Source organism: Zingiber officinale, chromosome 11A (genome assembly GCF_018446385.1).
Source record: "Zingiber officinale cultivar Zhangliang chromosome 11A, Zo_v1.1, whole genome shotgun sequence".
NCBI lineage: Eukaryota > Viridiplantae > Streptophyta > Magnoliopsida > Zingiberales > Zingiberaceae > Zingiber > Zingiber officinale.
The window spans coordinates 10477557-10505245 of NC_056006.1; the positions used below are offsets into that span (position 1 = coordinate 10477557).

Sequence of the window (27689 nt, forward strand, 5' to 3'; positions counted from 1 at the left end):
TTAAGCACCGCAATTGCTCCCATCACGCCAATGCTCAACCCTTGAATTTGATGACAACCATCTTTATTTTCGCACAATCAGGTACTTCCACATAATCAAAAATTCTCACCACTTCGTTAAGTCAATCAACGAATTTCTCAATCCGTAGCGCACTAGTAAACTCCAAAAGATGAACTAGAAATTTGATATCTTCATATCATTTTTCTCGACCAGGGCTTTCATGATTCCAATAGAAGTTTTCAAACGTGGAAGCATAGTTAAGAAAAGGGAACATACAACCTTTAAGATCTTGTGTCGTTAGATGCTTGGATAACTTTGCAACTCGTCTTTGTACTAAATCTTCAAGTATCTCATATTGGGTATTACAATCACCGAGTGAGGCTTACTTAGTAGGAACCTGTCTATCATAATCTCAATCACAACCACAAGGTCTATCCATGGGATTTAAAGCTTTGATACCGACTAATATCAAACATAATAACGATTATCCTGCGGACTTCATTGCTTCCGTTAATTTGACACATGCGAACATCGTTGATATGGCGTATAAGTAAGGGCCTCGAAGGGACGTGGCAGTCAGAGGTCAAGGAAGCGTGACAGTCAAAAGTCAAGGGGAGTGGCAGCCAATAGTCAAGAGAACGTGACAGTCAAAAGTCAAAGAAAGAGGGTGGTTAGACCGCCTTGCCTCACCTACTGCATAACTCCCAATCTGTCATTGGCAGGTCGGGTACCCAGATCTGAGACATAAGACCAAGTAGTTCCTGGCCTGTCTCCGACCGATCAGTTCTTACCAGCCTGGGCTTTATATTGTTCAGCTCACATGGTTCAGCTCATCTTCCTCATCAAAATGCCCCAGCACAGTAGCTCTGTAGTCTCCCAAGCGGTCCACAACTGAACCTGAGCAGGTACAGACAGCGCTAGATGACAATAGTAGTATAGAATCGCAACCGCCTATTAAAGAATAACTGTCATCAGCTAGGAATATTTCAGTGGGCGGTCATTCCCTGAGAATTGAACCTTCTTTCTGTTGGGTTTTTCGGGCCTCAAAAATCGCTTTTTGGGTTGCGGAAACCCCGAAACCCCGCCACCGGATCCGTGCGAAGAAATAAAATTTCGTAAAAACTTTCACGTATGAGTTTTCTAAACCTAGATCTACTTTAGATCTACAAGATAAGAATTTACCCTTGATGCGAAGCCCTTCGCTTAATCCCGCTCGTCCAAGGTTCGTCGGATCTCGAGAGTATCAAAGTAGATACTCCTCTATGTGCATCCACACAAGCAAGAGATGGAGAAACCAAACAAAAGGTGTGCTAGCACCTTTGAAAGGTTCGGCCAAAGAGGAGGAGAGAGAGAGAGGTTGAGAGCTTGAGGAAGAAGAAGGAGGTTTCAACACAAAATGAAACTTACCCTTGAATTCATGTGGTCGGCCACATTAAGAGGGATTATAACCTCCATGGAATGCCAAGAGTCACAACTCTTGGTAACTCCCATGAGGTGGCATCCCACTTAAGCAACCATGATGATGTAGAGCATCATCATTGGCCCACTCTTTGCCAACTCACCAATGAGGTGGCAAATGGTCAAGTAAAACTTGACCCTTCATCTTCCTCTCAAGTCAAGTCAAGCTTGACTACTTCTCTCCCTTGATTTATCTAATCTAACCATTGGTTTAAGTCAATTTTAATTTAATGAATCTCTATTTATTGAATTAAATTAATTAAATGAGTCTAAATCCAAATTAGACTCACTTAACACATGAACCAAATTGAGTCCAACTCAATTAGCTCAATTTGGATTACTCTTAATCCAATTTGGTTCATCACATGAACCTAATCCTTTAGGTTCATCAAATAAACCTAATCTCCATCTAATTGCCCTTTGTGTGTGACCCTATAGGTTCTTATAACGTTGGCAATGCTCCTAAACCCATTTAGAAGCATAAGCAATGAGCGATATCTAGCAACACATCATTACTACCCAATTTACAAGAATGTTGAGATTCAACATCACCTTGTGACTACTAATTATGACTCCTCACAATATATGACATTGTCCTTCTATCCTAGACATCTAGATTGATCAATATGAGGAATAGACCGTGTCATCCTCTAATCAATCTAAATCTTGAACTCCAAGTAGACTCACTCAATCAAATGAGCTCAATATCTTATATTGACTCATTTGGGCATGGCCATGCACTTAGTGGTCTCACTCTATCAAGAATATCGTTGTCACTCTCCTCATATAGGAGGGATAGATCTCATCTACATCGCTCACATCCCTCCGCATAATTTGTTACATATCCAGTAATCGCCTTTATAGTCCACACAATTACGGGTGATGTTTGACGAAGCCAAAGTATGTAACTCCTTATGTAGGGAACCATGGTGACTTCAGGTCCAAGGACTGATAGTTATACTAATAGTCACATGAGAAAGTATATGACACTCATATAACGATCCATGATACTTTCTCATGGTGGATCATTCAGTATACATTCTCCAATGGATACCCATGTGTCAACTTGATATCTCTATATCCATGACTTGTGAGATCAAGTCATCGAGTTGACCTACATGCTAGTCTCATCGTATTAACATTGTCCCTGAATGTTAATACTTGACTAGGAATGATTAAGAGTTGTATTCTCTATATCATCTCACTATCGATTCAACCAATCGATTGATATAGATAAGAACCTTCTACTTAAGGACGCTATTATACTTAGTTATTTGATACTAATACAAGTAAGTATAATAACCATAAAGAAATGTCTTTATAAATATATAGGAATATAATACATCGAGCCCATACAACAATCATCACATTATTGGCTCTAGGGCTCTCACTAACACCGATAATATGATCTTTTATGTGGCACCACACACTATGTTATTTACAATATAAATTAAATAGACAACTACATTTAACATAAATGTAGACATTTGACTAATGTGATTCTTATGTACATACAAAAAGCTAGGCTTTTAGTATACATCCTAACAAGAGGGACGCTAGAAGAAAGGCCTCGATATTAATGCCAATCATGTGATCTGTAAATGATGTATGTGGCGTCAGGTGTAGGCGCGTAACTGATGTTGGCCGTTGGATCATCTTAGAATATCGTGTAGAAGAGTCTTGTCAGAAAAAGTTGGGTCGAACAACATGTGGTAAAAAGGAGTTGGAAGTCTTTATGACATCGGAGACAGGCGATGCTACAGTAATCCCTACTTGGCAAGTGGGAGGACTCTAGAATCACTGTGGTTCGCAACCGATCGAGTAGTTATACTATGTAATCCGTTCGGAGAGATGGAGTGGCCAGTAGGTATTAACGCCCGATCAGTTGAAACGTCTACCCAAGTTATAAGCTGACCAGGCATCCACGAAGGGGACAAACACTTAACAGGTTACTTAATCATACAGGGTGAAATGTCTAAGGGTCCTGGACGCGTCCAATAGACATTTAAGCACCACATTGCATGCTGATAACATGTTCATTTACACAATAGTTACACAACATCTTAAAGAAATTTCAAATTCAAAGTCACAAAGAGGTTGAAAACCTTACATCATCATTCAAAATGGAGAAAGATAGTTACAAGGGGACACAGACTATTTAAAAGTAGGGAAGGCTTTGTCAGGGAGCTCGTTGAGGAGACGGGTCCGGTCCAAGAAGTTTTTAGGAGGAGTCAACTGGAGCAAACCTTTCTCTTGCAGCTGCAACAAAGCCCCTATGCCACCATAACAAAGCATCTGGTCGATGAGGTGACCTATCTTAGCTCCAAATCTTTGGAACCTAGGAAGGAGGTCTTGTGAGCTACTAAACGAGAGTCCTCACTCGCTTGGTAGTCCTTCAGCTCTTCCCTGGCCTTGTCTGTGTCAGCCCGTGCCTTAGCCAACTCCTGGCGAACAGCCACTATCTCTTCCTTGGCCGCTGAGAGCTCCTCCTGCACATACTTGAGGGTAGCCTGAGCTGCATCCAATTACTTCTGAAGGGCGGCCTCCCGATTGATGCTGACAAACAGATTTGCCATTTTAGCCGCTAGGTATATCCGTAGGGAGGCATTTGCCTTTTGGAGATCCTGCAGTTGGAAGGAGAGGTTGGTATCCTCTGTGTCCCTTGCCTCCAAGTCAGCCAGGATTTAAACTCGCCTCATACCCTCAGATATAAGCTTGGACTCACTGGTCTCCACGGCAGTCTCTAAGGACTTTACCTTATCAGACTCGACACGAGCTAGGCCCTGGGCAGTTCAAGTCTGGTCCTTTACTGTCTACGGGTGGGATTGAATCAAGCTCTCAGATGTGGTCAGGTCAAAAGCATGACCCGCGGTCAAAGGGGATGCCATCTCCTGAATTCAAGTCCTCAAAGACTCATTCTCCCGATGAAGACCTGCTACGTACTGGGAGAGGCTCAGCCATATGACATAGATCTGTAAAGAGTACAGGTAGGATTAGCTATATTCCAAGGACATGAAGAGGAAGCAGATAAAACTTACCAACACTAGTCGTTGGGAGAACTGGTTGGCCAAGTCCAGTTAGGGTATTCTAAAATTTGGTCGGTAGTACTCTTCTATGAATCAGCCAGGGCACCATGAAGTTGCACCTGACCGTAGTTGGGAGAAGTCCTGGAGGAAGGGATTGGACCCAACACTTGGAGGGATGGTAGTTGAAATGAACAAGTGAAGGCATACCATCCTTTGAGACACTCCTTGGGGTGAGAAGAGGGAGCAGGAGCCGAAGGTGGTTGCTGGCTCAAGGATGGAGGAGTAGAGGGCATAGAAATCCTGGTCTGGCCTTCTTATCGGGAGGTTGTCTACTCCTAGACCGGGATAGGGACAAGAGAGGAGACAACAACCTCCAACGTAGCTAGAGTGCTTACCCGAGGGGAGTTTTGGCCTTAGAGGGCGCCCGCGACATAGGAGGCCTCTAGGGAGAAGATTGGGCAGCTGGAGTAATACGTCGTCTCTTGCGTTGAAGGTGCAAGCACTGCTTGGGAGCCGAAGAGGAATCCTTCTCATCGGCAGTTGCCTCGATAGGAAGCGATTCATCTTCGGGGGCCTCAGGGTCACCCGACTGTTGAGAGGAGGCCCCTGTTGAGGCGCTGGCCTGGGGAACCTCCTGGCCAGATATAATCTTTCTGCCTCACTTCCGCAGGATTTCTCTAAGCACCATAGAGGAGTCGAGGGTGAAGGATTAGAACATGATGACTTCTGCATGCAAAAGAAAATACCTCAGTTAGTGAAGATATGAAAGGAGAGTTGGGTAATCTTACCAAAAGGTGCACTCAAAGGCGTCTGGATGGGGCTTAGCCGAAAGTGCACAACACACTCTCCTGTAGCAAAGAAGAGAGTCAAAGTTATACTCCATCCAATTTCTCAGAAGCCCTGAAATAGTCGGGTCGATGCTGATAGCCACTCAACTCAAAAGGAGAGGGAAGATTGGGACGTTATTCAACAGGCCAAGTCACAGACTTAGGCAACTAGACATAGAAAAAATGGGACTTCCAGCCTTTATTAGAAGAAGGCATACCCTCAAAAAATTTATACTCGGTCCTGGATTACACCATGAAGATACCCGGATCCGATCGCTTAAGGGAATAGAAATGGTGGAAAAGTTGAGGAGTCAAACGAATCTCATACAAGCGACACAGAATTTGTTAGAGTGTATACTAAAAGTCTAGCTTTTGTAAACATTTATTTTGAAATAAAGAATCACTTTTGGTCAAAAATATCAACATTTATGTTAAGTGTAGTTGTTCAATTAATTTATATTGTAGATAACATGATGTGTGGTGTCACATACAGAAGATCATGTTATCAGTTCTTTATAAATTATAAACAGTTGCTCACGACTAAGATGGAAGGCAACAAACCATTCGAATAGTCGTAGTGTAACTAGGTATTAGTTTATCTAGACTAATAAATTATACTAGTACACTTTAAGTGTATTGAGTAGGACCATTTAAGGTAAGTTTTTTTATACTGACTTAATAAAAGAACGAGACCTTAGTTATTATGACAGTGTGTGTTCTTAATCCTAATATAATAACAAGCACATATATTTAGTATTTATTTCTTTGACTTATCAAATGGTGAGATTTAGCTCGATAAATCAATATGTCCGATAAGTTGGGAAATGATATTACTTATAGTGTGTGTTGTTGATTATAGAAGGAAACTGTAGTTATCTAGGTTGAGAATGTCCTCAAGAGGAGCTTATAAGAATTGTCATGTTAAACCCTGCAAGTGGACTGAATCCGACATGACAATAAAGTTGAGTGGTACTACTCTCGGAGCTAGATGTTAATTAAATGAGTTATCAGTAACTCATTAAATTAATGGGCATTCGATATCTTAAACACAGGGAGACTAACACACTCATGATAAGAAGGAGCCCATAATATAATTTGGGATTGGTGTGATAGTACAATAATAACTCTCTAGTGGAATGAGTTATTATTGATGAACTTAAGTTGTGTGTTTGGAGCGAACACGGGATACTTGAGCTCATCGGGAGGCCAAAATCAATTTCTCCTCTAGGTCCCTATCGTAGCCTCATTAATGTCTCATATTCACCTATGAAAAGCTCATCTTGATGTCCAAGAAGGGGGTCAGCCCAAGGCTTGGTGACCAAGCCAAGCGGTCGGCCACCATCTTCTCTAAAGGGGTCGGCCACAAGTTTAATAAAGGGGGCCGGCCACATAATTCAAACTAGGAGGGGTGTTTTAATTTTTAAAATATTCTCTTTGTAGATATCTACAAGTTTTAAAAGAGAGATTTTAAAATTATAAAACTTTCCTTATTTGAATTAGGCCACATGTTTTAAAAGAAAGTTTAAAACTTTCCTTTTTTAACCATCCTCATTGTTTTAGAAAAAAAAAAAAGAAGAGAGTTTTAAATTTGAAACTTTCTATTTTTGTAACCATGTTAAAAAAAGAAAATTTTAGAAGAGAAGGTTTAAATTTTAAAACTTGGTTTTAATTTTTAAAATTTTTCTTTTTTAACATCCACATTAGGAAATTAAAACAGAGCTTGTAAAATTTTATAAGAGCATTCCTTCTTTGCTTATAAATTTTTACAAAATTATTTTTCCTTCCTCTTAGGGCTAGCCACCCTTGCTTGGTGCCCAAGTAAGGGGTCGGCCAATCAATTAAACCAATCAAAGATTGATGATTGAATCAATCAAGAGGAAAGAAAAGGAAAAATAAGAGGAAGATTTTAATTTTTGTAAAAGTTTTTCCTTATTTGCCTTGGGCAAATAATATAAAAGAAGGGGAGGGGAGGCCTCATGAGACATCAATTCTTATTCTCTTGTTGGAGCTCTTCATTGTGGTTGGCCCCTCTCTTCTTTCTTTTCCCCTTGCTCTCTTTTGTTCCTTAGTGGTGATGGTGGCCGAATACTAGAGAAGGAGGAGGAGCTTTGGGTGGTGTTCATCTTGGAGGATTGTCGCCCACACGACGTCCAAGAGGAGGCGAGGAATACGGCAGAAGATCTCAAGGTTATTAACATACAAAGAAGAGGTATAACTAGTAATTATTTTTCGCATCATACTAGTTCTTCTTTTTTAGAATTCCAAATACTCTTGAATTCCAAATACTAGTAATTATTTTTCGCATCATACTGATTCTAGAGTTTCAGATTTTTTTCGAAGTTGTGTTTTTTTTGTTTTTGGAATTTGTGATTCGATTGTTCTTTTTGGTTAAACCTAATGTTATTTTAGGAAATTAAATATTTAATTTCGTTAAGAGGTTTTGTCGAGGCAGTGGTGGATGCTCCCATACCCAAGAAGACCTTGTAACTTGCCATGTTTGTCCTGGGAACCAATTTCCGAAATAGATATTTAATTGAATTTGTAACATAAGTTGATTTGAATCAATAGTGTTAAGTTCTGCTTGCAATCCAAGTCTAAACCATTAAGAACAGATAAGTTAAATTTGGAATCAATAATGTTAAGTTCCGTTTGCGATTCCTAATTTAATTTCTAAAGAACACAATAGGTTATTTAGGAAAGGTTTGACACTTGTACAAAATTTTTGTACAGTGGAACCGGTACAATCTTCCTAGGACCAACCAACAGAATTATCATTCCACACATGGCATCGAAGGCATTAGGTGCGAACTAGGATAAGGGGATACCAAAATACTGACTCAAAGAGGAAAAGAAGGAAGGGATAGAAAAGCAGAGACTACCGAGAAGCTGGTCTTTGAAGAAGGTCATGAAGCCGGTGGGAGGAGGACAAGGATGGCCGTCGGGTCCCAAAAGGTGAAGCTTGTATGCTTCAGAAAGCTGCAAGCTAGATTGTACCGACATAATGTCACTCTTATCAAAATCAGAACGAAAATACGTATACCACGATACTACCATTTCTCCGGCCACCATCGAATCTAAAAACGAAGGAGCAGAAGATGAGGGAGGAGAAGCACTTACAAAGAAGATGCATGAAGGGGAAATTGAGCAGAAACAAGTAGAGAAGGAAAGGTTAAAGGAAGACAAAACGCCGATGAGCAACTGTGGGAGGCTTTTAGGGTTTTTAAACTAAAACCCTTATAGAACATGTGGATTTGAGCTGGACAATCGAAACAGTGAGGCACACGATTGCAGTCAGATCAAGGGAGAGAAGTGTCATTGGGTCGTGTGTAGAAAGTGTGCGTCAGGCATCATATCAAAGGAAGTTCGTGGGGCACATGTCAGCTTCCTATGAAGTGGCATTTTATGATGGAAAGGACAAGGAAATCAAAGAGTCGATATGGGAACAGTGGCACCATGCCTCAATGGTACCATGCCTCGAGGACTGAAAATTCCATGCGGCTACCTCAAGAAATAAAGTAGGAGGCAACAGGAAGTGTTGATCAAAATTTGGCACCTTATCCCAACCTCAGAATCAGAGTATGACTCAAATTTAACTAATGTCTTATGTAATATGCTTCATGGTCACAGGTGGATTGGGCTAAGTCCACGGGCACATTTCCTTCAATCCCCAACGACCTCTCAGTCGAGATTCCAAACTCTCGCCCCAGTGTAAGTTATAAGTGAACATGTTCTCACGCTCAACGGGCTCTCAGTCATGATTCAAGACTCTCGCCCCAGCGTGAGTTATAAGTGAGCATGCTCTCACGACCAACGACCACTCAGTCAGGATTCCAGACTCTCGCCCTAGCTGAGTTATAAGTGAGCATGTTCCCACGACCAACAACCTCTCTGTTAGGATTTCAGACTCTTGCCCAAACACGAGTTGTAAGTGAGCATGCTCTCACAACCAACAGCCTCTTGGTCGGTATTTCAGACTCTCGTCCCAAGGCAAGTTATAAGTGAGCATGCTCTCATGACCAACGACCTCTTAGTCAGGATTCTAGACTCTCGTCCTAGTGTAAGTTATAAGTGAGCATGCTCTCACGACCAACAGCCTCTCAGTTCATATTCCAGACTCTCGCTCCAGCGCAAGTTATAAATTAGCATGCTCTCACGCCCAACGACCTCTCAGTCGGGATTCCATACTCTCGCCCTAGCACACTACAAGAAAAAAGCTAAACAACAACGCTTTTTTGGCGTTGTCGTATGTACTTAAAAAGTGATGTTGTAGATGGTGTTGTAGAAAGTCATATCAAAGACAACGCTTTAAAAGCGTTGTGGTTGGTCACAAAGACAACGCTTTTTAAGCGTTGTCTTTTCGTTCTTAAAAAGCGTTGTTATAGATGCTGTTGTAAAAATGCACATATCAAAGACAACGCTTTAAAAGCGTTGTGGTTGGTCACAAAGACAACGCTTTTTAAGCGTTGTCTATTCGTTCTTAAAAAGCGTTGTTAAAGATGTTGTTGTAAAAATGCACATATCAAAGACAACGCTTTAAAAGCGTTGTGGTTGGTCTCAAAGACATTATTTTTTAAGCGTTGTCTTTTATTACTTAAAAACGTTGTCTTTTTAAATTTATAAAAATAGTGTTTTTTAAATAGCAAAATTATAAAAATACTCAAAATTTACATATAATTGAATATCCACAACCACAATCATTTTTATAATAAGACTATTTAACAAATAAATAAAACTTTATATTATACAAACAAAATGTATACATATTGATCCACAAATTAAATTTGTATCATACAAGTAAAAGACAACGACATTTGCGGACATTTGCGGACTGGTGCTGCTTAGTCCAGTAAAAGAGCTCACTTGGGACATTTGCGGACTTTGCTGCCCACCAACAGCAAGTTGCTCCTGCTCCTGATCTTGCTCCCTCAAAGCAATAATGTAATCATAGGTGCTGATTCCCTGTAAGCGCATCCATGTAGAGTAGCATGAGCTAGTTAAAGTGTCAATTTTCTCCAGAATTGATGAATAAACAACACCATATCGTTCAAATTCTACTATTTGTTTTCCACTATGGAAAATCTATCAGTTAAATAACAAGCTGTAATAGTTCAGTTGGATAATAAGTTTCAGTAATGCTCAGTGTATGGATGAATGCAAAGAATTTGAAAATATAAAAGATATATTCCTTGAAATAGAGATATTTGACCGGATACATAGGTTTGTTTTATATAAATGTAGGAGTTGTGTAACTGGTAGTGTTTGCTGTGTCACAAGTAGAAATATGAAAGTAGTGTACCTTTTTTATTAAAAGAATATGGAAGAAGAAAAGTTGTGCAACTGGAAGAGTAGCAACCATGGCTAATAAAGTGCACACAGCCTGCATTATAGAGACATTATCAAATTAGTATCAGAACCTTGAAAAATCCTCATTATGATGTGTGATTTTCATTCATTTTCTCTTCTGAGTACTCACCACCACAATGATAAAGGGTGCCAAGGAAAAGCTACTACCCAGCTTTGAAACAATTTCAGCAGAAAATCTCCTTCTCTCAACAAAACACAGTATCAGCACAAGCATCCCAACAGCCCACTGCAGAATAAGCTGGCCCAAGGTGCACAAAGCATGGAGACCAATCAATAGTCAATCAGAATGAAAAGGACCTGACATAAAATGCATTCTATGTATCAGGTCCTTCACGTACTAAGAAAATAGTATCTTCTAAGTTGATGCACACAGATGATAAATCTACACTAAGAAAATAGTGTCAATCACTATGATTAATGAATACAACTATTGGAATGGTAGGAAATATTTGTGCTTACCAAGAGAAGAGCAAACACCATGAGGATGAAGAACCTTTTGTAATTTTTTCTTCCTATGCAGTTATTGATCCACTACAAGGAAAGATGAATACTGCATATTACTACAAGATAACAAAACATATAAGGTTGTGAATGGAGAAAACCCTCACCCTGCAATGATGATCAAAGCCATCAACGCATTTGTCACAGACTCTACAATGCTTACTATATTTTAGAACCTGCAATACAAACAGATAGAAATCATTAGAGAAAAACCAAGTTAATATAAAGCACATAAGAACTTTATTTTTCTTGAAAAGATTGTGTGGCTCATCGTAAATGAGATCTCTATCACCTTTCTCCCTAATAACCAATATTCTGAATTATCCATCTTTTATGGTTATGCATTTGTCCAAAGGCCATCTGATCAAGCAATCAAAAAAAGTAAATTACTCATCTTACTGTCCTATTCTTTTTAAGACATCCTACCACACCACATGAGAAGCACCCACATTGTTTTGGTTAGCCTAGAAATTTGCAACTTATCACCTCGAATCCCAACGGTGGCATCACTCTGAATTATTGCACAACTTCTCCATCCATAGCAATCCAAACATCAGAACACGAAATGGCGAAGAAATATTACCTTAGTTAAGATGGAAGATTAAAAGTATTGATCAGGAAGAGACCAACAACTTTAGAAGCCTCGAAGTTTTAAATTTTGTCCATGCTGGTTGGCACAGGGAAAAAAATTCATTCCATCTGCCAACTGGCACACGAAAAAGAACAAAACTGAAGTGTTCCTCTTTGTCGGTTGAAACCTACTATGTCACCTCATTGCCAATTGAAACCCACTGCATCCCCTCACGAGCAGTCTTCTGAACAGCCACCCACTGCATCCCCTCACGAGCAGTGTCACTTAACATGGCCAATATATATGCTTGGAGAAGATGACTTGTTTCAGAAGCTTTTTAGATCAAAGATACGAAGATGACTAGAGGATCTGGCTTTTTGACTTGAAGTTGGTTCAAAGAAGACAAATCAAATATACAAATACTAAGATGAAAGCATAATGAAGTAGTTAACTTTTTCTACTTTACCTGATTATAAGATCTATAGCTTCTTGCTCAGTATTTTGCTGCACGAGTAATTATTAGAAAAACAAACCCAATAGTGGAACAAAAGCTAGATAAAGAAACTAGATAATTTACACTGACAGAACTTTACAGAATAACATATAATACAGTGCTTTGTACTTGCATATTAATCCAGAAAACATCCTTTCACCTAAGTGACAATTTTTCCAAAACATCATCATTCACAAAACATCATCATTCACTAAAAATTTTCACAAGTTTTTAAACTTCAGTGACAACTTTTCTTTGGGGTCAACTGCTCAAGGTCGATCTGGTAACTATGCACTGCATCAAAAAAATTGGCATTAACTATGATTCCACCAAAAAAACCACCATTCCATGAACTTAAATCTAAATAGAATTATGGCAACTATCATTCCATACCTATTCATAAATATGATCTTGTATGCACTCCGCCAACTCGGACCGAACCTCATCAATTTGTTCACGAGAGTACCCTTTTTTTGTGAACTGTGAGCATACACAATTTATGTTAATGGAAAAAATAATCAACACTGATCACTTTGCAATTTTAAATAGTTTATGTCAAATAATTTGAGATAAGCTAAATAATGTTACTATTGATTGCAGCGAATCTCTCTCAATAGTCTCAACTTCTTCAATAATTTCTCTCATAAAGCGCATCACAAAAAAACCACATTGTTTCGCATCCGGTTGTTGAGGAGCCTATATATAGTAATTAGAGTCAAATTGTTAATGAAAATTATACACATTACAATATATGTTAAACAAAAGTACACATACCTTAACTACTTCCCACTTAACATTTTTCCTACCTTTCCTTCCCTTGGTTGAATTAAACAATTTTAAGGCCCTTCATACGTTAAGAATATTTGTTAAATAAGATTTTTATTATAATAAATATTTACTAAAAGAAATCTGAACTCACATTTCCATTACGTATTTTGAATCATCATCGCGAATGCGGCAACTTAGGGAATCCAACAAGTAAATAGCATCCTTGTAAGGTTCAATAACACTAAGATTCCAATGGAAACTAGGCAAATACATAGGATTAGATCATAAAATTGAATAAATTATCGAAAGGAAGCAATTGAAAGTGATGTTTTACTTCTTGCTTACCCGACATTACATGGCACTAACACTAGTTGATCTGTTGATGCACTTGTCAGCTTATCTGCTAAAAGAGTTGCCCTTTGATTCAGGGTTTCAAGCTTAACTGATTTGTCTTGTGCCGTTTTTGCCAGATATGGGAGTTTGTGAGGATTCATAAATCTGAATTTCTTTGTCTTGGTATCTTTCACCATCTTTTTATACAGACACCTATCATTGCAAAGAAAAAAATATTTAGATACTAAATAATAAAATTTAGATACAAAACACTCATAATAAGTTGGAAAAAATAATGATCACTCATAACACTAAGTTATGGCTGATGATAGTAACATCCATACATGAGAACTTACTATGAACAGTCTTGCATATTAAACATACCAGAAATGTATACATGCAAATTCTTTTATTTCTTGAGGACAAGCACATTTAAGATACTTAAAAATATACAAGAAAAAAGATATGAGCAAAGTACTTCCTGTCTAGAAGAACAAATGGCAGAAGGCAAACATTAAGGGCCGGTTGAAAATGAATGAGCTATATTTATGTAAAGTGTACCACATCAATTGATATTATTAAACCTCTCAATAGAAATGATGAACTATTAACTTAATGAGAATAACATGGTATGAGAAAATTACTAGAAGTTGAATTTTTCAAGAGTAAACTTGTTCACACAACAATATTAGTAAACTTCTTGCAGTTCAAATCAGGGATTTTCTGTCTTGCTAGATATTAGAATTTCCCAGCAAGCATAAAGCAATGCAGTAATTTCCCAGCATAAGTAAAGCAATGCAGTTGCAACCGAGAAAATAATATTTAGATACTAAATAATAAAATTTACTAACAAAACAATCATGTGGATTAAAAAATAATGATCACTCATAATAAGTTGGTGAAATTGTAACAATAAACCATAATAAGTTGCTAAAATTGGGAAGCAAACATGTGATGAAAAAGTTGTTGAAATTGCTTAAATAAACTTACTTACCATATGTAGGCAACGATCAAATTTCCTGAAATTGCCTCCAAATGATACAAAGAATTGATGTCCTCAAGGTCAAGAAAAAGTTCACAATCTTCATCAAACACTTCATTATCTAAGCACATTGATATACATTTTCCTCCATCTAGAGCATGCTTACTGTAACAATATAACATATGTAATGCTCTTGGGACACTTGTTGACAAAGTAGGTTTTGATTTTTTTCGTTCAAACTTCTTCCTTCTAGGCTTCTAATAATTTCAAATATAAACAAGTTAGATAGCTAGGTTGAATAATAATAAAGTGGCAATATAATTAGAAATATAATAATAAAGTGACAATATAATTAGAAATATAATATCTCATATACCTCATCTTGCTTCACAATCTATTGTTCAGGCCAAGCCACAACAGTTCCTATGGCATCACCAATTACTTCACATTCACTTGGAATTGGATATGGCAAAGGAGCGGATTTGTCCACTGCTTGATCAATGGAGACTCGAATGCAATTCTTGGGAAATGGAATACCATGAAGCATTTTTTCCATGCCATTCAAACAAACAATTGTACCATATGCAGCAATATTTGAGCAAGATTCCAATGTCAATGCAACTGATTGACCCTAAAATATTAAAAAAAAACATGTTGATTATATTTAGTTTATAATGCTATAATAATAATGAATATCACTATAACTTGTATTTTACCTGTAAAACTTCGTCTTTACCCACAATCTATACGTCATCTTCTTCAATATTCTTCTGATGAAACTTCACCGAGCAACTGCCTTTGTCATCAATTGAATTGTCCCATGCACCCCTTTTATGCATTAATGCTTCAAGTTTTTGGATGCGTACATCTTGTTCTAAAATTTGCATCTTCGCCTCCTTCAGCTCCCTTTTATGCTCAGCGATTATATCTAGGGTAACATCATATTTCTTCCTTGTTCTACCAACATTGAAATAGATTGTTGGGTTGATATGACCTCCGATACCCCGGACACGCCCAGAATATTCCTGAGTTTCAAGTGCCTTGGTAAGAATATCCTCTTTTGCTCCTTCGCATTGCAGCTTACCCTCCCTCTTTTGCTGTATATATTCATCCTGTAATGCAACATTAAAAAGAATTATCAGTACTTTACCAAGGATAATTACCAAGGATATGCAATATTGGTTTAAAAAATACTGATGTCCAGGCCGGTTCTTCCCCAAGTAAACCACTGCATGTAATAGACTTTTCGACTTGATCTCTTCTCCAAGTAAGAACATTTCAAACCTAGATACCTAGTAAATCCACATCTGTTCTATATAAACCCGTCACCTCTAAGCTCTCAATGCATTCATTCACCATTTACTTCCTCAATACATGCTCTAGTACTGAGAATTCAAGCTATGCAAGGAATGGCTGTTAAACTCCTCATTGCACTGCTTGCCTTGGCTTCCTCACGCAAAGGGTATGCATGCATGCAACTTTACTCTCGAAAACGGCAAGGTTTCTTGAAGTCATTATCAGAAGAACATGAAAATTTACTTACAATCTTGTGTACTGTGTCCACCAAATCTTCACCTTCAAACTCTCCTCCTTTGTTGGCGCGTCCTTTCTTCCACATAATAGCTCTATTGATGTCATTATCATCACATAATTCAGTCCCCTACAACAAAGAAAAATCAAATAACAAATGTGAAATAATTTAATGTGAATCAATTAGAGGGTTCTTAGAGGAAATATATTTTAAAAATACTTACAATTTCTTCAGCAAAGCGTGCATACCCTTTGCGTGAGAGTCGATGAGGATATCTATTTTTTTCCTTCGATCTTTTTGCTGATCACTGCGATTCCCGTTATTTCAAACAAGCGACATATCAAATTTGAATAATACATAATGAATTATGATCGAATAGTTTCAAAAGAAAAAATTTAGAATCTTACAATGAAATCTTCAGAAATGCGACTAATGACAAACGCACGCCAATCTTCTCTTGTAATTTCAAAGCCAACAGGTGGCTCATTCAACTCCTCAGGTTTGTCACGCCTGCTTAAAATAAATTTTTGGGTGAGATGGGTCTTGTATTGCCTCCACTTACTGTTTGCAGACCTCAAACATCCCTTTTTCCACTTTGAGTCAACATTATAAATCAACTGTACATCAAATAAGTGGAAAACATTAATAAGATTAATTAAGACAAACATAAAATATATCTATCATTAGTAGTGAAATATTATAATTGTTAAAACATGCTAACTTGCTTACATTGACTGATTCCCATATTAATTCTTTGACAGCAATTGGGACTTGCTTCCATGTCTTGTATTTAATATTAACCTTTTGCCGAGCCAAGACACCAATGTAACTTTGCATGGCTACAACAGCTGGTCCTATCGGTTGTCCAAAATTATTGAATGACACCTCATTTCTAATACCTTGCATTCTTTGCTTTGTAATCTTATCCAACTGTGTGCGACCTCTAGAAGTTCTTGAGGAGATAGTGTCTTTGGAATCCAACACTTTATCACCCTCGCAACTCTCTTCACGGGCAGCTGTAATGACTTCTTTACCCTTGTCCAACTTTGCAAGTTGCCCTATTCTCTTACTCTTTCTAGTAGAATCCATTGATCTGTAACAACTTAGACTGATCAACATAAGTTTAGTTAGAAACATGCATAAACTCACAGCAAGATGATATATTTACACCAACAAATTCACAACAGTATGAAAAAAAATAAAAGATAAAAGCAGAAACTTGCAATAACATCACAACATATCTGATTCGAATTAAAGTGAGGAATATAACATATTAATATTGTCCACAAATTCATCCTCATAGGTAAATTGTTTACACACTTATATTCAAAAGCAAAAATTCAGCAATTAAATATTGTCAATCCAACTTCCATCACAGTCTTCACGAATACATGGTGGTTCATTATCATCTTCTCCGTCAATATCCATTGATGGTAACCCCCTACTAAAACATTGATAGTGGATAGCAGTGTCCTCTAACTCTTCGCCCTTTAGGTATTCAAAGTAGTCTCTGTTTGGTGTTGCAAGTACAACACTCCATAAAGGATCTTCAGGATCTTCAATGTAAAATACTTGCTTTGCTTGGCTTGCCAGGATAAAAGCGTCAGATTTGAATCCAAGTCTATTGAGGTTTACCAATGTGAAACCAAGATCATCTACTTTAATGCCGTTATTATGCTCCACCCAATTACATTTAAACATTGGAAGTTGAAATTTATGGTAATCAACTACCCATATTTCTTCTATAACTCCATAAAAAACCATATCTGACACAATAGGATTTTTATCCTTTGCACTTGCAACTTGCATTGTCTTTGCAACTAAGCTGACTTCGGAGTTTTGAACAACTCGTATAGCATCACGCTCTTTTGTAGCATAAGTAACCCCATCAATCAAATAGCTAGAGTATTTTAGTACTTGCTTGTTAGGCCCGCGAGCTATCCACATCAATCTTTCTGAAACTTGATGAGTGGAATGGTCAACTACATCAACAACCTAAATTTTTATGCAATAAATTTTAATTATGCATAAATATGAAAATGAATGTATGCCAATATGTAATACTAAAGAAACTTACACGATCACGCAACCAAGTAATAAACGTTCGATTATGCTCATCTTGTAACCACTTCTTGGACTTAGCCTTACGAGGAAATCTTGCATTCAAATACGTCATGTGTTCCCTAATCAAATTATTTGGTATAAATAAACCAACAGAATGTAAGCAAACCACATTAAAATATTAATAAGTTAGATACATTACTCGATATAGAGATCAATCTCAGCATCATTTGCCAATACATAACGATGTGCTTGCGTCAACTCATCGTGAGTAGTGGAGTAGACTACTGCACCTGATAAAGGCTTAGTAAGTTCTATTTGTCGATGACTTGATGGGATCCCAATTGTGTGCACACTAGACAGATAGTCTGAGCAAAATTCAACAACCTCTAGAATATAAGATTCAGCCATACACCCTTCAGGTCGATTGCGATTTCGCACATAACCTTTCAAAATCTTCATGTATCTTTCAAATGGATACATATACCTATACCAAACCGGTCCACACAGTTTCACCTCCCGCACAAGATGAACACTTAAATGAATCATTATATCAAAAAATGAAGGGGGAAATACTTTTCAAGTAAACACAATATTGTCACAATCTCTCTTTGCATATCATCCATCCTTGAAACATCTATCACTTTATTACATAACACATTGAAGAAGAAACACAAGCGAGTGATAGTGTCTCTAACATGTTTGGGCAAAACACCACGTATCGCCACAGGAAGCAATTGTTGCATTAAAGTGTGGTAGTCGTGTGACTTAAGGCCAATAAGTTTTAAGTCCTTCAACGACACGAGGTTTTTAACATTAGATGAGTAACATGATGGAAGTTGTATTCCAAACAAAGAATTCAAAATTTTCCTTTTCTCATCCTTACTAAGTGTATAACAGGCTGCTGGCAAAAATGTTTTCTTCTCCCCCATCCTTGGTGCCAAATCTGTCCTGACATTCATTTCCAAAAGGTCTAATCTCGCTGCTACTCCATCCTTTGTTTTTCCTGGAATATCAAGTAACGTTCCGATAAGACTTTCACAAATATTCTTTTCAATGTGCATCACATCAAGAACATGTCGAATGTATAGATGTTTCCAATACTGAAGTTCAAAGAAAATTGATTTTTTTTTCCAGCATGATTTTACATCATCATTCGACTGAGACTTTCTACTCATTTTTCCCCAATGACAATTAATTCTTTCAACTCTTTCAAAAACTTCATCGCCACTTAATGGTTTTGGAGCAGGGTTAAATTCTTGGTTCCCATTAAATGCCTTCCGTTGCCTTCGATAAGGATGAGTTGCAGGTAGAAACCTTCTATGACCTGTATAAGACATTTTCCTACTATGCTTCAACCTTGTTGAATAGGTATCTTCACCACAAATAGGACATGCATGATATCCTTTCACAATGCATCCTGACATGTTCCCATATGCAGGAAAATCATTGATCGTCCATAATAAGATAGCCCTAAGCATAAAAGTTTCTTGGCGATATGCATCATATGCTTCGACACCTATATCCCATAAGCATTTTAAGTCATCAATTAGAGGTGCTAAGTAAACATCAATATCATTTCCCGGCTGTTTGGGACCAGAAATTAACAATGTGAGCATCATAAATTTTCTCTTCATACACAACCATGGAGGAAGATTATAAGTAATCATTAAAACTGGCCAACAACTATATGCAGAACTCATTAAACCATGAGGATTCATCCCATCAGCTGATATAGCCAATCTGAGATTTCTTGCCTCAATACCAAAATCTGGCCATTTGCGATCAACTATTTTCCAAGAAGGTGTATCAGCTGGATGGCGTAAATATCCATCACAAAGTCTTTTTTCGGCATGCCAAGTCAACTCCTTAGATATCTCTTTATTCCAAAACATTCTTTGAAATCTTGGAATAGGGGGGAAGTACCACAAAACCTTGGCAGGAATTCCTTCATTTATAATATTTTTTTTCCCAACTTCCACCTTGACATCCCGCAAGTAGGGCAATTAGTTAAATCCTCATACTCCTTCCGGTATAAGATACAATCATTAGGACAAGCGTGAATTTTTACATAATCCATCCCTAATGCAGATAAGCTTTTCTTTGCATCATACAGAGATAAAGGCAATTTATTGTCATCTGGAAGTATTTCTCCTAACAAACTGAGTAGGTCAGTGAAACTTTTATCACTCCAACTATATTTGGCCTTCAAGTTGAATAATTTCACAATTGCAGATAACCTTGTAAATTTAGTGCATCCCGGATATAAAGGTGTCTCGGCATCTTCAAGAAGCTTATTGAATTGGGTTGGATTCTCAGCATAACTATCATATGCATCATGAACCATATTTATTGGTTCCTCACGAACATATTCATTTGGCCCTACTTGGTCACTTTCATTTTGTGAAATCCCTATCGTAGATCTTTCGTCGTGCCATATCCATGTATGATATGTCATATCTATACCGTTACAATACAGATGTGCCCTGATAGTTTGTATATTTTTCTTCTTTAGATTGCCACATTTTGCACATGGGCAAGATATTCCCATATTCGGATCATTAGTGTTTTCCATTGCAAATTGCAAGAAAGACTCAACTCCATTCTCATATTCACGTGATAGTCTATCCTTTGACATCCAATCTTTGTCCATTCTTTATAACTAATCAATCAACAATGAGCTAATACCTAAAAATATTAACACAAACAATAGTGTGAAACTATAACAAAATATTTAAACAATTAATCAAAATTGTATTTCTACCTGAAAATTTTTGACCATACAGGTTTCTCATCAAAATGCAATCCCAATAGCAATTTTCTCACTTGGGGAGATAACCTAGTTATCTATATTATCCATATGTACATGTTTGTTAGAGTCTACGTATAGGTAGTTAGGTACTTTTGCCTTGGTATAAATTGTAGAGTCATATAATATTGGAGCATTCACCAAAACATATTCTCTATTGAAACATGTTAACCTTTAGTTGAAAAATGAAACCATTCCAGGAAAATGCTTGAATTATAACTTATAATAAGCAACTTTGTTTCTTTAGCACTTGAGAATCTGCAACTTCCTCAAAGGGACATCAACATAAGCAACTCAATGCAATAGTGCATGATGTATTAAATCATACTTAAGCCATTAAGCTCTTAGAAGGCAAGTGACATAAATATAACAATAGTAGTTGATATAAATTCAACAAACTGAGTAGGCACAAGTCACTGCCCAGAATTAAGATGAGATAATGCAGAACACAAGTTTTAGATACAATAAAAATGAGAGATATTCTCTGCGCATTAAGGGTACACAATAAAAATAATAGTAGAATAACACTAGAGATTGATTATTTTCAAGCTGCACATTATACCTGACGACATAGAAAGTGGATAGCAGTATCCTCTAACTCTTCGCCAACAGCTTCACACTGAATTTGAGAAAAAAGGATAGCATGTTATATGCTTCATGCTATTTTTAAGGATTAATACCTACTGCCAAAGTCTATAGCTAAACGTTTAAAAATTCCAGATTAAATCATGAGAAAATACAATCAGGGGAGGGGGAAAATTGATGCAGTATGAATCCGGCAAAATGGCTAGTTCGGAAAATAATCAAAAATAAACAAAATCTTATTCTAGAGGGATGGAAGAAATTTTACCTTTCTTTCTTCCGTTCCTCCTACTCTCGAATATGCTCTGCGAGGAAGGAACTAAGATCGAAGGGTTCAGAGGAGTTGAGGAGCCGTGAGAAGATTAGGAAGGGTAAGCTGACTTTGATTGAGGAGATGGGGAAATGCGAGATTAGGGATCTCGACTTGGAGGAGTTGGGCCGGCGTGAGGAGTTTTGCGTGAGGAGTTTGGGTCGAGATTAGGGTTCAGAGGAGATCACGCGGCAAGGAGAGGAGAAGGCGCTCGTGGAGAGGAGTGGAGAGGAGAAGGCGCTCGTGGAGAGGAGAAGGAGAGGAGAAGGCACTCGTGGAGACGCCATTACGAAGGGATGAGAGAGCGAAGTCGAGAACGAGCAGTGAAGGTAAGGAAGAGCAGAGAGAGGGAGGAACAGTGAGGGCAAGAGCAAAGATATCGAGGAGCCGGATCGAAGAACCGCGTGGCAGTGCTACGGCTCCGTCGGATAGTAGAAGAAATTGAGGGATCTCGGCTCCGTCGGCTCCGCCGTGAGAAGATTAGGAAGGGTAAGCTGACTTTGATTGAGGAGATGGGGAAATGCGAGATTAGGGATCTCGACTTGGAGGAGTTGGGCCGGCGTGAGGAGTTTGGGTCGAGATTAGGGTTCAGAGGAGATCACGCGGCAAGGAGAGGAGAAGGCGCTCGTGGAGAGGAGAAGGCGCTTGTGGAGAGGAGTGGAGAGGAGAAGGCGCTCGTGGAGAGGAGAAGGAGAGGAGAAGGCACTCGTGGAGAGGAGTGGTGAGGAGAAGGCGCGCGCGCGTTGAGGGTTTAGAGTTTAGCAAAGCGAGGGCTGCGAATTTATTTTAAGTGAGTTTAGGGGAAACATACACAACACTTTAAAAAACGTTTTTTAAAAAAATATTGTCTTTGACCATAAACAACAACACTAAAGACAACACTTCATTAAAAACCGTTGTCTTTAGTAAAAAGTAAATACCATAGACAACGCTTTTCACTAAAAGCGTTGTAAAACAAAGAACGACAACGTTTTTATTAAAAAGCGTTGTCTATTGGGTGTTGTTGAATGCAAAAATTCTTGTAGTGGCACAAGTTATAAGTGAGTATTCTCTCACAACCAACGACCTCTCAATCGAGATTCCAGACTCTTGTCCCAGCGAGAGTTATAAGTGAGCATGCTTTCACAACCATTGACCTCTTGGTCGGGATTCTAGACTCTCGCCCCATCGTGAGTTATAAGTGAGCATGCTCTCATGACCAACAGCCTCTCGGTTGGTATTCCAAACTCTCACCTCGGCGTAAGTTATAAGGGAGCATGCTCTCATAACCAATGACCTCTAGGTCAAGATTCTAGACTCTCGCCCCAGTGCGAGTTATAAGTGAGCATACTCTCACACTCAACGGCCTCTCGGTTGTGATTCTAGACTCTCGCCCCCAACGTGTGTTATAGGTGAGCATGCTTTCAGGACCAACGACCTCTCAATCGGGATTCCAGACTCTCGCCCCAGCGTGAGTTATAAGTAAGCATGCTCTCATGACCAACAACTTCTCTGTCGCTCTATCGGGATTCCAGACTCTCACCCCAGCATGAGTTATAAGTGAGCATGTTTTCACGATCAACGACCTCCTGGTCGATATTCCAAACTCTCGCCCCAGCACAAATTATAAGTGAGTATACTCTCATGACCAAGGACCTCTAGATCAGGATTCCAGACTCTTGTCCCAGCGCGAGTTATAAGTGAGCATGCTCTCACGACCAAAGGCCTCTCGGTCGGTATTCCAAACTCTCGCCCCAGCGTGAGTTATAAATAAGCATGCTCTCATGCTTAATGACCTCTCGATCAGGTTTCCAGACTCTCACACCAGCGCGAGTTATAAGTGAGCATGCTCTCACAACCAACGACCTCTCATTCGGGATTCCAGACTCTCACCCCAGCGCAAGTTATAAGTGAGCATGCTCTCACAACCAACGACCTCTCAATCGGGATTCTAAACTCTCGTCCCAACATGAGTTATAAGTGAGCATGCTCTCATGACCAACGACCTCTCGGTCGGGATTCCAGACTCTCGCCCCAGCATGAGTTATAAGTGATCATGCTCTCACGCTCAATGGCCTCTCGGTTGGGATTCTAGACTCTCGCCCCAACATGAGTTATAAGTTAATATGCTCTCACGACCAACGACCTCTTAATCGGTATTCTAGACTCTCGCTCAAGCGCGAGTTATAAGTGAGCATGCTCTCACTCCCAACAACCTCTCGATCGGGATTTCAGACTCTCACCTCAGCACGAGTTATAAGTAAGCATACTCTCACGACCAATGACCTCCCGGGCGGCCTTCCAAATTATCGCATCAATTCAAGCGCCAATGGCACCTGGTCAATAGATGTAGGGAGTCGCCGTGTAGAAGGAGTTACTGTCTTCGTACTCGCAGAGGATTGAGCCTTTGTTGAGATAATCGACTACACCCCAGTCCCCTACTTACCAAAGGAAGCAACAAAGAGACTAGGGTCTAGTCAGTTGGACTTGGATCTCCTTCAATTAGACTTGGAGGGGAGGCTTATGATACGGCGTATAAGTAAGGGCCTCGAAGGGACGTGGCAGTTGAAAGTCAAAGGGATGTGGCAGTCAGAAGTCAAGGGGATATGACAATTAATAGTCAAGAGGGTGTGGCAGTCAAAAGTCAAGGAAAGAGGGTGGTTAGACAGCCCCGCCTCACCTGCTACAAAACTCCCAATCTGTCACTAGCAGGTTGGGTACTAGATCTGAGACATAAGATCAAGTAGTTCCTGGCCTATCTCTGACCGATCAGTTCTTACCAGCCCAGGCTTTATATGGTTCAGCTCACATAGTTCAGCTCATCTTCCTCATCAAATTCCCCAGCACAATAGCTCAGTAGTCTCCCAAGCGGTCCGCAACTACACATGAGCAGTTACAGACAGCGCTAGATGACAACAGTGTCAGAGAATCACAACCGCCTATCAAAGAATAACTGTCATCAGCTAGGTAATATTTCAGTGGTCGACCATTCCTTGAGAATAGAACCTTCTTTCAACCAATGAGAGGGCACCACGTTTCCTTCATCACCCGATAGACCCTGACATCCGACATTCTCTGACATCGATCAAGCTCGAGAGGTACACATTGTCATATAAAAAAAGGACATCCTTTCCCTTGAGCAGATACGCAACATTTACAATAGCCAATAGGCAATAGCAATAGCATACTGTATAAGACGGGCATTCATATATATGCACTTGACATTAATCAAGGACAATCATCAACGACAACTTGCCCTGATCTCTCTAAGGACAATTATCAACGACAGGATGAAGACGTAATCCACGTTCGGAGTCACTGTCACCTCCAGTTTGTCCCTTGCAAAAAATGCATTTTTGGGATGCATCTACAACATCGATTAATTATATATGAAACAAAGAAAATTAAATAGGGAAAGAAGAGAAAATTAAATCTCTAATTTATGTATTTTTGTACATGCTCACTTGTGCTATGATTTCATCGGATTCGCCAATGCAAATGGTGCAGCTCTTGCACCTTCCAGTTATCTTAAAATCACAAGGGGTAGCTTGGTCGGTGTTGGCGGTCGCCAAGATCACATCAAAGTTGTCCTTCCACTGACATATCTTGGGCTTTCGCACGCTGAACAGCAAATCGTTCGGGCTGGTGCTCTCTCCTCTGAACACTCTCCATCTTGCGTGCCAAGTATATGCCTAAAATTTTATGAGAATTAAGCGTGAGTACATACATGATTTGAATTGGGCAAAATAGAATACCTTTTGTTTCATGGTGAGGAGAGGGGTGCCGGCGGCGTCGAGGAGGAGCCAGCGGTCCCTGAAGCATCTGAAACCCTTCGCCTTGAACACCACGTCGCCGTTGGTGTCCTTGACCTCGTAATAGCCGTTCAGGCAGAGCAAGCCGCCGGTAGTGGTGATGGTGAAATTGACAGCACGGCAAACTGTGAAATGCCGGCCGACCACCACCACGGCAGGCGCAACATCTTTAGCTGTCTGCCCATCCATGACTCGAACACCCCGAGGCTCTGTGAAGGTTTTGTGAATTAATCAGTATTAATTAATGGGGAGATCTGTTGTGTTGTCCAATCTTGTTAAATAAATACGATCCTCAGGCCGGGAATAAGAAGTTAAGTCAACGTGTATTTTAAAAATAAAAAGGAGAAAATCAGTGGCGGTTCGTCTTATTTTATTCTTCGCTTACTGCATTAAGACGGCCGGAGTTGATTGCAGCTTCTCGGAAACTTCTGGCTGCATAATATAGATTAAGGGAAAATTTGCCAGCCAATCCATCGCAGCTTAATTTTTACATACCGTCTCCGTGTCTGAAAACAAAAATTATTTTCACTCGTTAAGAACAAAAATGATAGACACGAATTTATTTAATTATTATTTATATTTTTCAAAATTTAAACATGAGTATAATTTTTTTAAAAAAAATTGAACATATTAAATTAGAATATAATATATTTTTTATAATTTTTTTACATCTTAATTGGATGAAAAATATATTAGATTTTATTTAAATAATATTTTAATTTGATGAAAAATATATTAGATTTTTTTTAAATGATGTTAAATTTAAAAGTAATTAAATAATGGTGTTGATATGAGAAAGCAAAATTTTTCAATAGGGTGAAAATAAAAATTTTTTTACATGAAAATTATATGTAAAATTGAAATTATCATTGAGGATTTTTCAGATAATTCACCAAAAGATTAAAGAGAAGACGGATAATTTTAAATCCTTCTGCAGATTAATTTAAAGTTTTTTGTTATTTGTTTCAAATTCGGCATAAATAATTTTTCATCTTATCTCCTACTACCGACTTAGTTGACCTTTTGCTGCCGGCGAGTTTCTGCCCTGATCCGATCTGACGTCAACGGATGAGTTGACGAAGGTCAGTCAATGGTTATTGGTGGAGACTTTGATTGAGTTTCCGCTGACTCAGCTTTCGCCTTCCGGTAAGGTCGGTCTTCAATGAGGTCGGTTTTAGCCAATGTTTTGAAAATCGGATCGATGATTGAATCGGTGAGATGATCTAATCGAGATTTTTAAAGTTTGATTGATCGATCCGATGGTTGATCGATTTAGGACGATTTTGATAGATCGGTTTTGTTTGATTTTGACCGATTTTAACCGATTTTAAGTAGTTTTGACCAATTTTGATCATTTTTTTTTATTTTTTCGATTTTAATGATTGATTAGACCGGATCAAAAATCAGCTCGTGGTTCAACCGGTCGGACCTGTCGGACCAGCCGATCCGGTCCGATTTTCTCGACACTGGTTTTAGCTGAGATCAGCCTACAGTAAGGTCTGCTTCCGGTGAGATCGGACTTCAATATTGAGCTAGGTCACAATCAGCCTACTCTTAAAGTAGTTGAAGAATACATTGACTCATGCATAAGAAAAAAAGATTTTTCCATTCTTAGACTTGCGTAGTGTACAATCAAAAGGCTACTTCACGTGACAATTTAACGCATTAGGATTCGAAAATTTGTTGATGAAAGCAAATTGCTATTCTAACAGGCGTCACAATTGATACAATTGATATCTAAGCAAATCGATTAAGCTTTCATGTACGAGAGCTCTATGGTTAGTGCTTGCTTCCAAAGTTACGGTACAATAGAAAGATATTAAATTATCATTCAAATATCTGCTGTTTGATCTAAATATGTTCTATTAACCCAGTGACATTTGAAATATTTATTTCTATTAGGATTTTGAATTTTGATCCTCTTATTTACTCCTCTACAAGATTTACCACTATAATATACCCTGTGCTAATAAGATTTTAAAATATGATATACCCTTTAAATATTTGATAAAATTTATCGTGTCCTTTGTTAATTAGTATAAGTCCTAAAAGTCAATCAAGAGTGTTGATTGACTTATGACATATTATATCATATTTAATTAATAAAAGATAAAAAGATTATGATTATTATATTTACTTCAAATTTATGTCAGATTAATAAATATAATAATGTTCTACGATAATAGACTTTAGTTTATAGCATATCAATTGGTTGAATTGATAGTGGGAGGCTGTAGCTATATATAGAACACTACTCTAAACGATTCCTAGTCAAAACTAAT

The 27689-nt window shown here is 38.5% G+C and overlaps 2 protein-coding genes across 2 annotated transcripts; both read right to left on the reverse strand.

Moving 5' to 3' along the window:
• Positions 1-811: 811 nt before the first annotated feature.
• Positions 812-12039, reverse strand: LOC122031215 (probable protein S-acyltransferase 22). Its single transcript, XM_042590357.1, has 7 exons — positions 11947-12039; positions 11284-11352; positions 11135-11206; positions 10785-10913; positions 10608-10688; positions 10141-10270; positions 812-897 (listed from the first exon to the last, which is right to left on the reverse strand). Exons 1-7 carry the CDS (start codon positions 12037-12039, stop codon positions 812-814), a joined length of 660 nt encoding a protein of 219 aa, XP_042446291.1.
• A 12695-nt stretch (positions 12040-24734) lies between these two features.
• LOC122032693 (protein LURP-one-related 15-like) lies at positions 24735-25636 on the reverse strand. Its single transcript, XM_042592011.1, has 3 exons — positions 25351-25636; positions 25060-25287; positions 24735-24962 (listed from the first exon to the last, which is right to left on the reverse strand). Exons 1-3 carry the CDS (start codon positions 25594-25596, stop codon positions 24837-24839), a joined length of 600 nt encoding a protein of 199 aa, XP_042447945.1. The 5' UTR covers positions 25597-25636; the 3' UTR covers positions 24735-24836.
• Between the last annotated feature and the right edge of the window lie 2053 nt (positions 25637-27689).